Source organism: Neltuma alba, unplaced genomic scaffold (assembly GCF_004799145.2).
Source record: "Neltuma alba isolate B1F8T4 unplaced genomic scaffold, ASM479914v2 tig00003814_pilon, whole genome shotgun sequence".
Lineage (NCBI taxonomy): Eukaryota > Viridiplantae > Streptophyta > Magnoliopsida > Fabales > Fabaceae > Neltuma > Neltuma alba.
The window spans coordinates 2,098-17,206 of record NW_021633436.1 but is presented as its reverse complement, the minus strand read 5'-3'; the positions used below and the strand labels follow the sequence as shown (position 1 = coordinate 17,206).

General features: G+C 36.6%; 1 protein-coding gene across 3 annotated transcripts; it reads left to right on the top strand.

The window, feature by feature from the left end:
* Positions 1-1,395: 1,395 nt before the first annotated feature.
* On the top strand, positions 1,396-11,421 carry LOC114742577 (probable manganese-transporting ATPase PDR2). 3 transcript variants are annotated; one of them, XM_028930799.1, is made up of 21 exons: positions 1,396-1,522; positions 1,855-2,156; positions 2,251-2,343; positions 2,923-3,104; positions 3,344-3,416; positions 3,501-3,673; positions 3,778-3,949; positions 4,685-4,789; positions 4,892-5,002; positions 5,108-5,194; positions 5,286-5,468; positions 5,584-5,634; positions 5,712-5,837; positions 6,184-6,263; positions 6,916-7,024; positions 7,742-7,870; positions 8,152-8,217; positions 8,314-8,385; positions 8,734-8,885; positions 9,250-9,478; positions 9,926-11,038. In XM_028930799.1, the coding sequence occupies exons 2-21, from the start codon at positions 1,908-1,910 to the stop codon at positions 11,036-11,038; spliced, it is 3,555 nt and encodes a 1,184-aa protein (XP_028786632.1). In that variant the 5' UTR covers positions 1,396-1,522; positions 1,855-1,907. The 3 variants fall into 3 exon arrangements, with proteins under 3 accessions (XP_028786632.1, XP_028786633.1, XP_028786634.1); XM_028930800.1 differs by lacking the exon at positions 1,396-1,522 and adding an exon at positions 1,745-1,762; XM_028930801.1 differs by lacking the exon at positions 1,396-1,522 and having other exon boundaries at positions 1,908-2,156; positions 9,926-11,421.
* The last annotated feature ends 3,688 nt before the right edge of the window (positions 11,422-15,109 follow it).

The window sequence follows — 15,109 nt, the reverse complement described above, 5'->3', positions numbered from 1 at the left end:
AAATTAAATCTAAACCAGATGCATGAGTTCTTGATCTTATTAATTCACTTCGCACTGAAATTCATTGTTTTTTCTCAATGATATACAGATAATTTTACAAAATTTTTAAAATGCCACTCCATGTCTTACTTTTTTTTGGAAAAATTGTAAATAAAGACCTCTAAATATGTAAAATTACAATTTGGGATTATAAATTTAGAAAACAACGAATGAAGACCCGGTCTCATTTTTGTAAATATAAAATGTGGGTAAAGTATCTGAAATGCCTTTCAGCCAAATTGTGATTTGGTCTACTGAAGTTACCATTCACTAAAGTGAACTTGCCATTTCCCATAGTCAACTCGTCATTTGCCATACCCTTAATCAAGTTGTGATTTAATCTACTGAAATTATCATTCGTTAAAGTGAATTTGTTATTTTTCATAATCAACTTGTCATTTGATTGAGGAGCACTTCAAACATTTCACTATGATTTCATATTTACAAAAATAGAACCGGGTTCTCATTTACTATTTTTCAAATTTAGGGTTCTAAATCACAATTTTATATATTCAGGAGTTTTATTTGCAATTTTTTCTAGTTTTTTTCTCATTGTTTCCAAGTATTAGTTGTTTATTTTACTACTTCCAGTTCTAATTATAAGAGCCAATTTACTAATTTGAAGACATTAAAGAAGTAAGTTGAGTCAGTTATTTGTCCTAAATATGTATTGTCTTTCCTAAAATATTCTTGCTAATCAAGTGTATTGACTAGAATTATTATTGTTAAAAAGGCTACTTTTAAAAAAAATATAAATATGAGAAATAAAATAGATTAGAACTTTATATTTAGAACCAAAATAAAAACTAAAGAGAATTTTATATTAAACACTGAAAGTAGTATTGTCTTTGCCCGAAGAGAAATCCGGAGAGCCATCTGGAAAAGTGAGTAACCTGAGCTAATTCTTACTTTTATTTCTTACGCTACATTCAATGCATCAAATTCTATGCGCACGATCATACCTCACTCGAGATCAAAATTGATTTTAAAAAGCAAATAGCTAAGCAGCGACGTGAAAAATGTCTGATAGCGAATTATTGGTTATTCAGTGTTTAGAGAAAACAAAATTATAGTTTTTAAACTATTTTTATTTTATGATATACAAAATAAATATACGAAAGAGTTTTTCTTAACTTATCTAAAAGTGATTTAGATAAGGGATTTTATGCCCATAAAAACATCTCTTAGGGGGTGTTTGGATACTGAAAAGTGCTTGTCATTTTTTATAAATCGAGATAAATTTTTTCATATATTTATCTCGTAGAGTGTAAAATCACTTCTCAAATTATAATTTGTTCCCATCTAAACACTTTTTAAATCAAAGTCCATCCAGCGCTATCGGGAACTAGGCCTAGCAGGCAGAGTGGGGGAAAAAACATTTGCTTGCCTGCAAGCTTAGCTTTTTGGGGCAGCTCGTACTGAAGGCTGCGAGTATCGGATTCCTAATCAAAGCGACTTGCTCTGTCCGCCTTCTCTGATCCAGGTACAGTATTTTCTTTCGTCTATTCTCCTACATTTTATCACCGTCGTCAACCATCGTGTAGCACAATTACGATTATTGCAATTTTGTTTAATTCCAAAGTCAGTATTATCATGTATCTTGAGAGGAAGGAAAGGCGAGATTTTGATCGGATCTGGGCGCCAATTTATGATCTCAGAAGCTTGCTGTTACTCAAACCCTAATCGTTAGAAAAAATGCCCCAATTTGCCAACTACTTTATATGTATTTATCTTGATGCTTTCTTTAGTTTACTGTACCGGGTGCAATATTGTCGTTTCATGACTTTCTATGTATTTGGTGTTTCTGTTGAGCAGAAGAAACTGGGTATAGATATACATATTAGAGAAGTCTATCGGGTGGTGGTGCAATGTCAGGTTTTAGAGTAGGTGGCAAGGTGGTGGATAGAGTTGATTTATTGAGGAAGAGGCCTTTGCCATGGCGCTTGGATGTTTGGCCTTTCGTTATTATATATGCTCTGTGGCCAACAACAATTCTTCCCAGCCTAGACTTTGTGGATGCTGCCATTGTATTGGGTGGCCTTGTAGCACTTCACATTCTGTTCTGGTTGTTTACGGTTTGGTCGGTTGATTTCAAATGTTTTGCCCATTACAGCAAGGTATGTTGGTTTCCAACGCCTGGTCCAATATTTTAGACACTGATGAAGACCAAAACTGCAAGATATTATCATTTATCCTTCTCTGGGTCTGCAGGCTAAAAATATTCACGATGCAGATGCTTGCAAAATAACACCAGCTCAGTTCTCAGGTTCTAAAGAAGTTGTTCCGCTTAATTTTCGGAAAACAGTAAGTATCAGAGAGGTTTCAAATTATTGATTGTCATTTCTATTGTATCGGAGGTGATAATTCATTTATCACTTATATAACACTATAATGACGAAGAACTCTTGGCAGTAAACTTTTCTGTTTTGGCACAAGATACAATGGGCTCCTTCTTAGGGTTACAGCTCAATTAAATGATAACTGATGGAATAGATAGCTAAATAGATAGAGAGAGAACAATAGGGGAGTGATGGATTACAAGAACATGGGAAATGTTGAATTTGGAAGTTATGCTGATTGCAGGATGATAAGAGGCACAAGTTACATGATTCTAGTCTCAGCTTTTAATTTTACGAACCTTTCTGTCTAGTTATTGCTATTTATGTTCTCGAGCTATTTCAATCCTTATATCATGTATATTTTATTTCTATGAACTATGGCCTAACTATAAGATTGGTACATGGACATCAAATCAAAACATAATGGTATACCCTATGAACTTTAAAATGCTACTAAACATCCTCTCAAACGCTTAACATTATTTTCATTTGGAGGTTAGTACTTTGTTACTATTTGGTGTTCATGTTCTACTTTTCATCGCAGGTGGATTCAGAAGAGATTTACTTCGACTTCAGGAAACAACGTTTTGTCTATTCAGAGGAGAATGGAACGTTTTGCAAGCTTTCTTACCCCACCAAGGAAACATTTGGATATTATCTCAGAAGTACTGGCCATGGCACTGAAGCTAAAGTTCTTGCTGCTGCTGAGAAATGGGGGCGCAATGTGTAGGTTCTTATTTTTGTAAATTTCATTTGACTCAGGAACCCTTGACGCTGGATGCTAATATTTATGCTTGTGTGCATGCTGTTTTTATTTAATGACTGCCAATGCTAAATCCTACCCTCTAATGTTTTGCCCTTTGTATTTCTATTGTCTGTGTTTTCTCCATTTAAATGGTTATACGTATCTTATGTCATCCTGATTGATTTCTCTTAGTCTAACGTGGTGCTTATTGGTCTTCTAGATTTGATTATCCTCAGCCTACATTTCAGAAGTTGTTGAAAGAGAACTGCATGGAGCCTTTTTTTGTATTTCAGGTATTTTCAAGGTTTTAAAGTTTTTCTTTAGTTCTTAATCTTCATGTAGCTCTTGATTGTTTTTGATCTTTCAAATGTTGACAGGTTTTCTGTGTGGGTCTCTGGTGCTTGGATGAATATTGGTATTACAGTTTGTTTACTCTAGGCATGCTGTTTATGTTTGAGTCTACTATGGCAAAAAGCCGGCTGAAGACTTTAACTGAGTTGAGACGTGTTAGTGTTGATAGTCAGACCTTAATGGTACATCGCTGTGGCAAGTATGTGGTTGCATTCTAAATAAGTTCATAAGCTCTTGTTGGGTTTTAACAGAATGGTCTCTAAAGCTGCTTGTACACTTGTTTTTTGTTCTGAATTATTATAGGTGGGTAAAACTCTCTGGCACTGATCTCTTGCCTGGGGATGTTGTATCTATTGGACGCTCTTCAGGCCAGAATGGAGAAGAGAAGTCTGTGCCTGCAGACATGCTTATATTGGCTGGAAGTGCTATTGCAAATGAAGCAATTCTCACAGGCGAGTCTACTCCTCAGTGGAAGGTGTTTCTCTATTCTGAAATACTTTTCTCTATTTAAAATGTCTAATATGTTGTGACTTCTAAGCGTTTTTTTTTTTAAGGGATGGCACTTATTTTATGTCTCATTTCTGGATTTGCTTTCCATTTGTGTGTTAGTGCAGGGTTTGTTGGCAGTAGTTACTTCTCCAAGTTTTTAGGTTTCTGAAATGCTTTTGTGCTGGTTACATATCTTAAAGGGCTAAAGTAATAATTTTTACTCCCCCCCCCCAAAAAAAAAAAAAAAATCAGGGACCTGACAACTGAATTTAGTGATTTTGAATTATATGAATTTTTTGTGTATTTTTTGGTCATAGACTGACCGCTATTCTCTATTGCTAAGGCCGTGCTTTGTTTTGTTTACTGTTTTGCTTTGCTTTAACGCGTCTGTAATGATAATTCTTGTTAGCTGGTGGTATTCATTGTAGAGATTCACTGTCTAAAAATATACATAGTCATGGTAGTTTGGTTTCCTCCCAAATTCAATTCTAGTGTCTGTGCAGGTATCTGATGTCCGACAATGTGATTTCTTTATTATTCTTGCAAACATTTTTTACTGTGAAAAATATATATTAGGTAAGAACAACATCATGAATGAAAAATCATTACAACTTTCAAGTTAACCACTCCATTTCAAGGCATCTCTTATTGGCCTTTGAGGCTGGAACTTTTATGTCATGATGTTCTTCCACGATTTTCATTTACAAGTGACCATCCTTAGGTTTCAATTGCTGGTAAAGGCATCGAGGAGAAGTTGTCGGCTAGGCGAGATAAAAGTAATGTCTTATTTGGTGGGACTAAAATTTTGCAGCACACCCCAGACAAGGTGCTTTAGAACTATGATATTTATGTTTTTCCCCCCCTTGATGTTGAGGTGTTGCCCGTGCTTTCATTATTATTTTGCTATTAACGTTCTTGTTGGTGTCAGACTTTTCCACTGAAAACGCCTGATGGTGGCTGCTTGGCTGTTGTTCTAAGAACGGGATTTGAAACTAGTCAAGGAAAGCTGATGCGGACAATCTTATTCTCTACTGAAAGGGTAAATTGATATAGACCTTAGTAAGCCTAAGTATTTTATGCTGTTATGATTATCGCTTCGTGTATATTGAATTTGTTTCCTTTCTTCTGATTGCATATATTATAGGTGACTGCCAATAGCTGGGAAAGTGGGCTGTTCATTTTGTTCTTGGTTGTGTTTGCTTTAATAGCCGCTGGTTATGTACTTGTTAAGGTAATGCTTCTTTACAGATGAATTATAAATTGTGACATGAATTGTTCTTTGTCACAAACTGTGATCTGGTTTGGTATGTTGTATATTACAGGGGCTAGAGGATCCCACGAGGAGCAAGTATAAGCTTATACTAAGCTGTTCACTTATCATTACTTCTGTGATACCTCCGGAGTTACCCATGGAATTGTCAATAGCAGTTAATACTTCCCTAATTGCCCTGGCTCGGCGTGGAATATTTTGTACAGAACCTTTCAGAATACCATTTGCTGGCAAGGTACCTGGATGAAGACAGCTGTTACCGTGCTTCTGTTCTTTCATTATTAACTTCATCACGCAGATTATATCATGGACATTGCTCATTCAGACTTATTGTGCCTCTCTTGTCCTAGGTTGACATATGTTGTTTTGACAAGACTGGAACACTTACTTCTGATGACATGGTAACTGCATCTCTTTATGGCATTCAATTTTCTTTTGAGACCTTGTTTTGCTCATTAACTGTTCTGCTGTATTGTAGGAGTTCTCCGGAGTTGTTGGGGTGGCAGGGTCTACTGAATTAGAATCTGATGTGAATAAAGTGCCTGCTCGTACTGTAGAAATTCTGGCTTCTTGTCATGCGTTGGTGTTTGTTGATAATAAGCTGGTATGCCTGTGTTTCTGAAAGCCAAGTCCTTGTATGGTCATCATTGTTTCCTTTCCCCTTCAGTGGCATGTGGATGATTGATTTGGATATAGTTTCTTGAATGTTATGCTAATAATATATATTAGGTAAAAGCAGCCATTTTTGGAGATACAAATTAGCGATGGAATCTTTTCATATCTTTTCCCCCCGTGATTCTAGTTGACATACTCTGCTTGATTATTATCATGCACAATGGTTCCTCATGAACCTTTCTAAAGAATCAGAAGGACATGCATTCTGCTACCTTTATGCTGTCTTCCATTATTTGATCCAGACTATATTCTCACAAATCTATAATGTCTTGAAGGTTGGCGATCCTCTTGAGAAGGCAGCACTCAAGGGAATTGATTGGAGTTATAAATCTGATGAGAAGGCTGTTCCAAAAAAGTAAGTAAAACGTTGCTGCTATTTTAAATTTCAATTGACAATTTTCTTTTGCCGGCTAATACCTGTGAAGTTTGGTTTAATATTGAACCGGCATTGGACTCACTTCATTTGAACATTGCCAGAATCCACTCTAATCTCTCCCTCACAGTGAGTATCTCACTATAAGCAGAGAAAATAGCCCAAGAGAGTCTCTGAAATAATGAACTCAAATTGTATTTCACTCATATGCTAGCTAAAGAAGAGGCTAACATATTTATAGAGTTGAATGACACTTGCAATAAACATAAAACAAATGAATATTCTTACTTCTCGGGATCACAATGAAAACGAGAAAACTGAATAGCAAAGTGGACCATGACTGGCTCAGTAGTCCTATTATTGTGCTAACTGACTCCATAATCCTAAAAAGAATTTAAATAAAATAAGACCAAGTCAAACATTAACTATGTTTTTCTTATTCGGCCTCTGATAAATCAAAGTTGGCGTGTTTGGGGTCTTGTCAAAATATGTCTATATACCAGGGATGCCGTATCTATGACATTGAAGGATACTGCACTTGTTAAGGAAACGGATGTTACACATATTTCTATAACATTTATATTTTCTTTTCCTTTCTTTTCCTTTCCTCCTCCACTCATCACCTTATGTGCAGGGGTAATGGCAATCCTGTCCAAATTGTTCAGCGACACCATTTTGCATCTCACTTAAAAAGAATGGCAGTTGTTGTTCGCATTCAAGAGGAGTTTTTGGCCTTTGTGAAGGTTGGTTTGTTGCCAAGTAATGGATTTTGAAATTCAAAATTTTCAGTTCATGCAATGTACTCAGTTAGGTCCTTCTTGATATAATACCTTGACAAGCTTAATTTGTGATCATCATCTTTGGGGTATGTGTTTGTATTTGTTTTTGGTTACAGAGGAATTGCTTATTTTGTTTCCTGCATTTTTTGCACATTCATATTGGTTCTTTTCTTGTTATGTCTTTGGAAAATATTTGTGATGGGTGTGTTGACCCAACCGTCCAAATTGATAACGTTATTGTCAAATAACCCAATATAATCAATAACAAACCCAGGTGTATCCCACACAATAAAATACGTTTAAGGATTAAAATAAGCAATAGCTTTATTTTCTTATCCTGCGTTACTTGTTATGATTAGTTGTGCTTATTTATATATTTTTGTTCGGCTTTTGACAGATACATTATACCACACCTCCAAATGGTGACTAGACTTTGTAACCGTTGCCATGGGATTTTTATTCTCTTAACTTCTTTTGGGGAGCCTGGAAATTCCAGTTGGCTCAATTGATTTTGCCCGACTGCTTTGTGTTGTGAAAATCTGTTATAGATGTTTATGATTGACCAATATCATGTCTACATTTAAAAGCTGTTGCATACTTCTTTTTCATTGTCACTTTTGGAATTGTTGATCAGAAGTGAAAACCGCGCGCACGCACCAATTCTTTTGTTAATTGTTTCAGGGTGCCCCAGAAATTATTCAAGATAGGCTCACCGATATACCACCGTCGTATGTTGAGACCTACAAAAAATATACACGTCAGGGTTCTCGTGTTCTTGCCCTTGCTTATAAGTCTCTTCCTGACATGACAGTAAGAATTCTCTTGGCTGACGTTTCTTCTTTACCACTAATTTCCTCCATCCCACATGATAATGCAAATCGGAGCAAGAATGATGATCAAAGTTCTTTTCTTTTGAGTATTGAAATGGACAAAAAAGGAGCTCAGCTCTTGGGCACAATCCTACACTAGATTTTTTTTTTTGGGGGGGGGGGGTTTCAAAATAGAGGCTCATGCATTTGTCTATTTTAATGTGCGATTTAACATATGCATATATTTTAAATTGATGCTTATAATTCGCTGAATGTATGAAGGTCAGTGAAGCTAGAGGCTTGGATAGGGATATAGTGGAGAGTGGTCTTACTTTTGCAGGATTTGTGGTAAGCAATGAATTACCTTCTTCATGCGATGCTTTTAAGTTAATTTTGAGAGTTTTCCTTTTCATTGACACAGTGCTTAATGTTGACACAACTTAGGTATTTAATTGTCCTATTAGATCGGATTCAGCCTCAATTTTATCTGAATTGAAAGGATCGTCACATGACCTGGTAAGCATGCCCATTCGGATGAGCTTTTCTGGCCCCAAGGGAAATGTTTTTCCCCTCTGTTGCAAGAAAGATGGAAGTTTCTGCTTCTAGAAAAGACTTAAGAGTTTAAGAGTTTAAAACTAAATGTTATCCCAAGCTAATATGTGCAAGGAACAATTCGGTGAAAACTTTTGCTCTACCTGATTTGATCCCAGGCTTACAAGTTCAGGATTATTTTTATGTTTTCTTTTTTCTTTTCTTTTCTATCTTTTTTCTTTCTTTCTTTCTTTTCTTTTGTTTTTTTGGGTTGATAAACTCTTTTTAAGTAGTGACTATCAATTTACAAGAATATCTTCTAAACATTTATAGGTTATGATTACTGGTGATCAAGCTTTGACAGCTTGCCATGTTGCTAGTCAAGTGCATATAATATCAAAACCGACATTGATTCTTGGTCCAGCAAGTCATAGTGAAGGGTACAACTGGATGTCTCCCGATGAGTCTGAAATAGTCCCCTACAGGTAACTTCAAGTTCTCTGTTTTCTGGTTACATTACTGGTATTCTTTCTTCCCCCCCCCCCCCCGGGCCAAAACTAAACTAATATCTTTCTGTCCCTCCCAAATAAGATCTTTATGAATTAGGTTCTTCATAAAAATAGCCTTCATTGCTTTCAGATTGTTGAACTTAGTTCTTGCTCTCCTCTTCTGTGATTCTGTGTTATTGTTCTTGTTTTAGTAAAATCTCTAGGTTGATTAACATATAGAATTGGTTTCAGTTTTTGTCCCTCACAAATAAGAGCCTTTCAAGGTTCTTCATAAAATAGCCTTCACTGGTTTCATATTGTTGAACTTAAGTTGCTGGTTAACATATATAATTGATTTCAGTGTGAAGGAGGTTGAATCTTTGTCAGAGACTCATGATCTCTGCATTGGAGGTGATTGCATTGAGATGTTGCAACAAACTTCTGCTAGTTTGCTGGTCATTCCATACGTGAAGGTGTTTGCTAGAGTGGCTCCTGAACAGAAAGAACTCATAATGACCACTTTCAAAAAAGTAGGAAGGATAACGTTGATGTGTGGAGATGGAACAAATGATGTTGGAGCTTTAAAGCAGGTAATATTGTGTTTAATAATAGTATACCCGATAACTCCTATATTTTCTGAATATTGAGCTCGCTCAGTTGAATTTTTTATTGCAACCTGTTATGACATTACAGCTTGCGTACTTACCAATATGATGGACTTTTTGCTACATTTATTTGCTGAAGTCTGAGTGAAATGCATTTTATCAGTGATATAGATGGCTAGTGGTAACAGCTTAAATACAGCCATGTTTTTCCAGGATCTATTGGATCCTGATATGTTATTAACCCTTCGGGCCCTTGGTTAGTCTTGCAACTTCAATTGTTGCTGATATGTTATTATTGGTATCATTAACCCTTTTGACCCTTGTTAAGTCTTGCGTCTTCAGTTGGTATGGTTGTTTAGGTTTTTGCCACTTTGCATCTTTTACCATGGCAAGGTAACAGCAACTATTAAGAGGCTAACTTCTCTGTTTCAGGCCCATGTAGGGGTTGCTCTTCTGAATGCAATACCTCCAAAAAGTGGAGGCTCCTCTTCGGACTTGTCCAAGGAAGAAGGTACAAAATCTAACAAGCCAAAGAAATCTAAGTCTGCACTTGATTCATCTGGAAAACCTATTGGCTCTAGCGGAGAAGGCACTTCAAAAGCCAAGGGTGCTTCACGATCAGATTCCATTAGCCACTCAAGTAACCGTCATGTGACAGCTGCAGAAATGCAAAAACAAAAGCTTAGGAAAATGTTGGATGAGCTCAATGAGGATGGAGATGGTCGCAGTGCTCCTGTAGTAAAGCTTGGTGATGCCTCAATGGCATCACCTTTCACTGCAAAGCATGCATCTGTTGCTCCCACCACTGACATAATTCGTCAAGGTCGCAGTACTCTTGTGACTACCCTCCAGATGTTCAAAATTCTTGGCCTCAACTGCCTTGCTACTGCATATGTGTTAAGTGTCATGTACCTGGATGGTGTCAAGCTTGGTGATGTGCAAGCCACAATCAGTGGAGTGTTTACTGCTGCCTTCTTCCTTTTCATCTCACATGCCCGCCCTCTTCCTACACTTTCAGCTGAACGTCCTCACCCCAATATCTTTTGTGCTTATGTCCTTCTTTCGCTCCTAGGACAATTTGCAATTCACCTGTTTTTTCTGATTTCCTCTGTTAAAGAGGCCGAGAAACACATGCCTGAGGAATGCATTGAAGTAGATTCTGATTTTCATCCCAACCTAGTGAATACTGTTTCCTACATGGTGAGCATGATGCTTCAGGTGGCTACTTTTGCTGTGAACTATATGGGTCATCCTTTCAACCAGAGCATCTCTGAAAACAAACCATTCCGATATGCCCTCTTTGCTGCTGTTGTCTTCTTCACAGTGATCACATCGGATCTATTCAGAGACTTGAATGACTGGTTGAAGCTGGTGCCACTGCCAGAGGGATTAAGGGATAAACTGTTGATTTGGGCTGCTCTTATGTTTTTGGCCTGCTATTCATGGGAGAGACTATTACGGTGGGCTTTCCCTGGTAAAATTCCAGCTTGGAAGAAACGCCAACGTCTTGCTGCATCCGGCTTTGAAAATAAGAAACGCGTCTGAGTAGGTTAACGAAAACGTGAGAAACAGAGATTTACCTTGGGCAGTGCATTGATGACTGAACTAAGAGGTGTTACTGGCGAAACCATTTGGCAGTAGGAAATATCATGATGAATTTTGATATAGTTGTGTTTCAGTTTTCTCTGTTCCCATTTTATAGATTAGAGAATTTTGTCTCGTTAAAAAAATTTAAATTATTCTTGGGCGCGAAGTATGGATTTTAGGACGCCGGCCCTCATCAGAAGTTGAGATATCTTTGTTGTGCCTTCTTTTTTGATATTTGGGAAGTAGGACCCCTATTTTTGAATATCTGACAACACGACACTGCAGATACGATGGAAAATATTCATGACTTTGTTATCTATGAGCATGCAATTGTTAACATGGAACAGTTTTTTCCTTCATCTAAAATTTGGGAATTAGCGTAATGAGAATTCTGGTGAGTCTAATTATTATGTGATTCCCTCCAATTTTACATGACCCTATTCCAAATGAGGAAAAAAGGAATTGTGCTTGCAGAGGTTTTTTCCTCCCTCAAATTCGAATTGGTTGGTAGGACCCAATTGGATTCTATACGTGCTGAAAGAGAGAAATGATAACATTACCTTGTTCAGAAGGAAACTGGAACTAAACTGATGCGGAATCAATCATACATAGAGAAAACGAACAGCAACCGAGTAAATCGTTTAGTTATAATTTTTCTATTCAGTATCCAAACAAGGCGTTTGTGTTTCTAAGGACATGCAGCACAGGAAATAGAACGACAACTTTGGTAATTCTGGGGAGCATGGTTCCTGTGGCTCAAGCTCATCTTCCTGGCCATGCTCGCAACTCAGAAACGTACTTAGCAGAACTTGCCACCATTGTTATTGAACCGTAGCTGATCGATAACCCTCTCGAAGGTTGATTCTTCACATGGCAGCACTATCCTCTGGCTGCTATATCCATACTCTCTTGCTGCTTCCTCCATCAGTTTCTGGAATTCTGAATCCTTCAAGTAACGCAATGGTAACACACATCTTCTGAGTTCATTCCCCACATAAACAACAAAATGCCCTTTTGGTGCTCTCCTTCTCCTCTCTTCACTATTCCCATGCCCTCTCATTTTACTTCCAAAACACTACTTTCACACAACACCGCTCCATCCTTATGTAGTTCAAACATTTTTGTCTGCTTCGACCTAGGAAACTGTTGAGGATACCACGTCCGTACAGCTGGAGAACATAAGAGGGAGAGCCACGCATACACGTATCCTATGGTGCTACGGAAATCAAAGATGGCTGCAAAATTTATAATTGAGATGTGTTATCACTCTCTTTGATGATGATCATACGTATGTGCAGTTCTGAGATAACAAATGCTGATGGGACTTGACGCTTGAGAGCCATGTATGTAGTCTACCTATTAACTTAATCATCTTTTAGGCTTCACCTAAGTATTAGCTAATGCTTTGAATTTTTCATTCTATGGGAAATGAGTGCATGTAATGGCCATATCAGGAAAAGGGAAAGCTGCTTTGCTGCTCTTCGTTAATCTGTCTACCTCTTTTATAACATTTAGACATATATATACATAAAAGAAATTAGTCGTTTACAAAAATAAACGTGGAAGGCGCATTTTTATATAAGTTGAGCTAAAAAGATTTGCTGGGTGTAAATATGATATGCGAGCGAACCACACATGCAAATTTGATCCTTTCCGTTCATACATTTATGTATTCAGAAAAAGAATAACACGTAAAAAATGATGGTATATGATACACATAATATATTATGCTATTTTTTTAAAATTCCATTCAAATTACATGAAAATAATAGAGAACTTCTTACCTAGGTCTTTCGTTTTGTCATTCTTAATTTAATTTATTTTGTTTTATTATTAAGGGTTTTAACATTGTTAATTGTTTGTTAAATTCATTGCATTGTCCCTGGAGTAATTGTCCTCTCTGATTTTGTTTTGAGTTTCGTACGGTTTTTAGGTTTTGGACTGATGCTAATTTGCTCACTGCTCTCTTTCTGCAAACCTCTTTTTCCTTTGATTTTTGTTTGTTTGTTTGAGTTTGAGTTTGAGCTACCCTGCAAAATGATGGCTGAGATGGATTTTAGTTACAGTGTTCGATTGTTCTGCCTTTTAGCTACGTCATATAACCCAGTGTGTTCTAACAAACTCACAGTTTGATTGTTCTGCTTTTTAGTTGAAGGGGCTTTCCAAGAAACCCAGTGGTTGTCTTGTTCCTTATGTTTATTGATGTCTTGACCACTGAATTAGTATGATTTATGGCGTACTCCTCTTGTTCTAAATGTAAGACCCATCTTGTAGTGATTGGGGAGCATATTCTTATATATATCTTCTATCCATGATCCATGATGTTTGTCAAGAAATCATCAGTACAACGTTTCTGATTTGTTGGGGACCTTTCACAAGAAATATCTTGAAAAGAAACTGCTTTTTATTTTTTTATTTTTGACTTGGACACATTTTTATATATCAGGAAATTTGTTATGATTTGAAATAAACTAGCATGCGCTAGGGATCTGAGGGACTTTCTTGATTGATACTGCTTGGCAAGTTTCTGCAATGTAAATTATCTAGTCTTGCAATAGAGCAAAACAACCTGATGACCACTTTTCTAATATTCTTATGTTTTTGGTCCAAATACGGGTGTTTCAATCTTTTCTTACTTCTGTTATTGCCCAATTAATGCTTGTTTTCCACTTTCTCTTGACCTGAACCAAAACCATGTTAGTTATCTTCTGTTTCTTAACCAATAGACACGGATTGAAGTCAAAACAATTGATGTTCTGCTGAACTTTTTAGATCACTTAATGAAGCAAATTGATGGTCAAGTGGCACCCGGAGGGACTCACTGTTTACAAATAGAAAATAATGGCCAAAATGAAGACGTATTGGATGTCAAAAGCAGATTTTCAGAATTGATCCTCTATTGGCTGCCATTATATATGCTTCTTTAATACCACCTCTGGTCCTGAACCAGGAGCCAAACAAGGGATTTGTTTTGATTGTAAATATATGACCTCAATTCACTTTGTCACTCAAATTTACCCCATATGGTTGTTACTAATAACTGGCTTAACTACTTTTTTTTTAAAATCCGCAAATTAGTTATATAGTAATTTTCATTGGCATTGTCAAAGATATGCTGGAGCTGATGTTGAAGAAGCAAGAGAGAAATGAACATAATCTGATGGAAGTGAGTGCTGTATTATTTAATATCAATGGCTTGATTATGTCTCATATTGATTCTTATTTCCAGAGGACACAGAAGAAGTTGAAAGCTATGACTAAGGGGCGCTTAACTGGGATTATTACTTCTTTGAAGGATATGCAGCTGGTTAAGCAGTATACGACGACCACTCCTTCACCTTTTTGAGAATTTGATGGGATTCATGTTTTGTTGAATTGGTTTTGCTCCAATTGCAGGAAGGACAATTAGTGTTTTTTTTATAGGCAGCATGTGTATTCATGTATTTCCTTTGACCTGATATTCAATTTGATCCTAAATATATAACCTTAATCTACTTTGTTTTTTATATTTATTTATTTTCTCCCAAAGTAGTCATCATAGTGATTATACATGTTAAATGGTTATTGGTTTCCATTATAATGCACATGATTAATAATGTTATTTTAGGAAAAACAATATCTATTTACTATAAATAACCAACTTAACTAATTTTTTTTAATATTTACAAATTAATTATCTAACTCTTATATACTCTAACTCTATTCTAATGCTTTTATGCATTCTCAGGGCATGCGGGGTGATGAATTGGTCACTTGGAAAACCAAAGTTGATCAACAGCTTGCAGAAATAACCAAGAAATTGAACGATCTTCAGTCACCTCAGGTACAAACTTGTGCGGGTTTTCCCTCAGAAGAATGGAATTGCAACCTGCTGGAGGCCATTACCAAGAGAAAAGAGGAAGATCAACCCTCCGTGACTCCTTGTTCTTGTATGACTGTTAGTTCAAAATCAGATCCAAGACAACAACACACACACACACACACATGACTGTTTCTGCAAGTTAACTTCTTACAGCTGAATATCTTCAA

What these genes read in the sequence shown, in the direction of transcription:
- LOC114742577 (XM_028930801.1), top strand. Translation starts at nt 1,908, where the DNA reads ATGTCAGGTTTTAGAGTAGGTGGCAAGGTGGTGGATAGAGTTGATTTA. An exon ending in ATGGTACATCGCTGTGGCAA is followed by an intron (nt 3,674 to 3,777) that starts GTATGTGGTTGC and finishes GAATTATTATAG; the next exon opens with GTGGGTAAAACTCTCTGGCA. An exon ending in AGTCTCTTCCTGACATGACA is followed by an intron (nt 7,871 to 8,151) that starts GTAAGAATTCTC and finishes GAATGTATGAAG; the next exon opens with GTCAGTGAAGCTAGAGGCTT.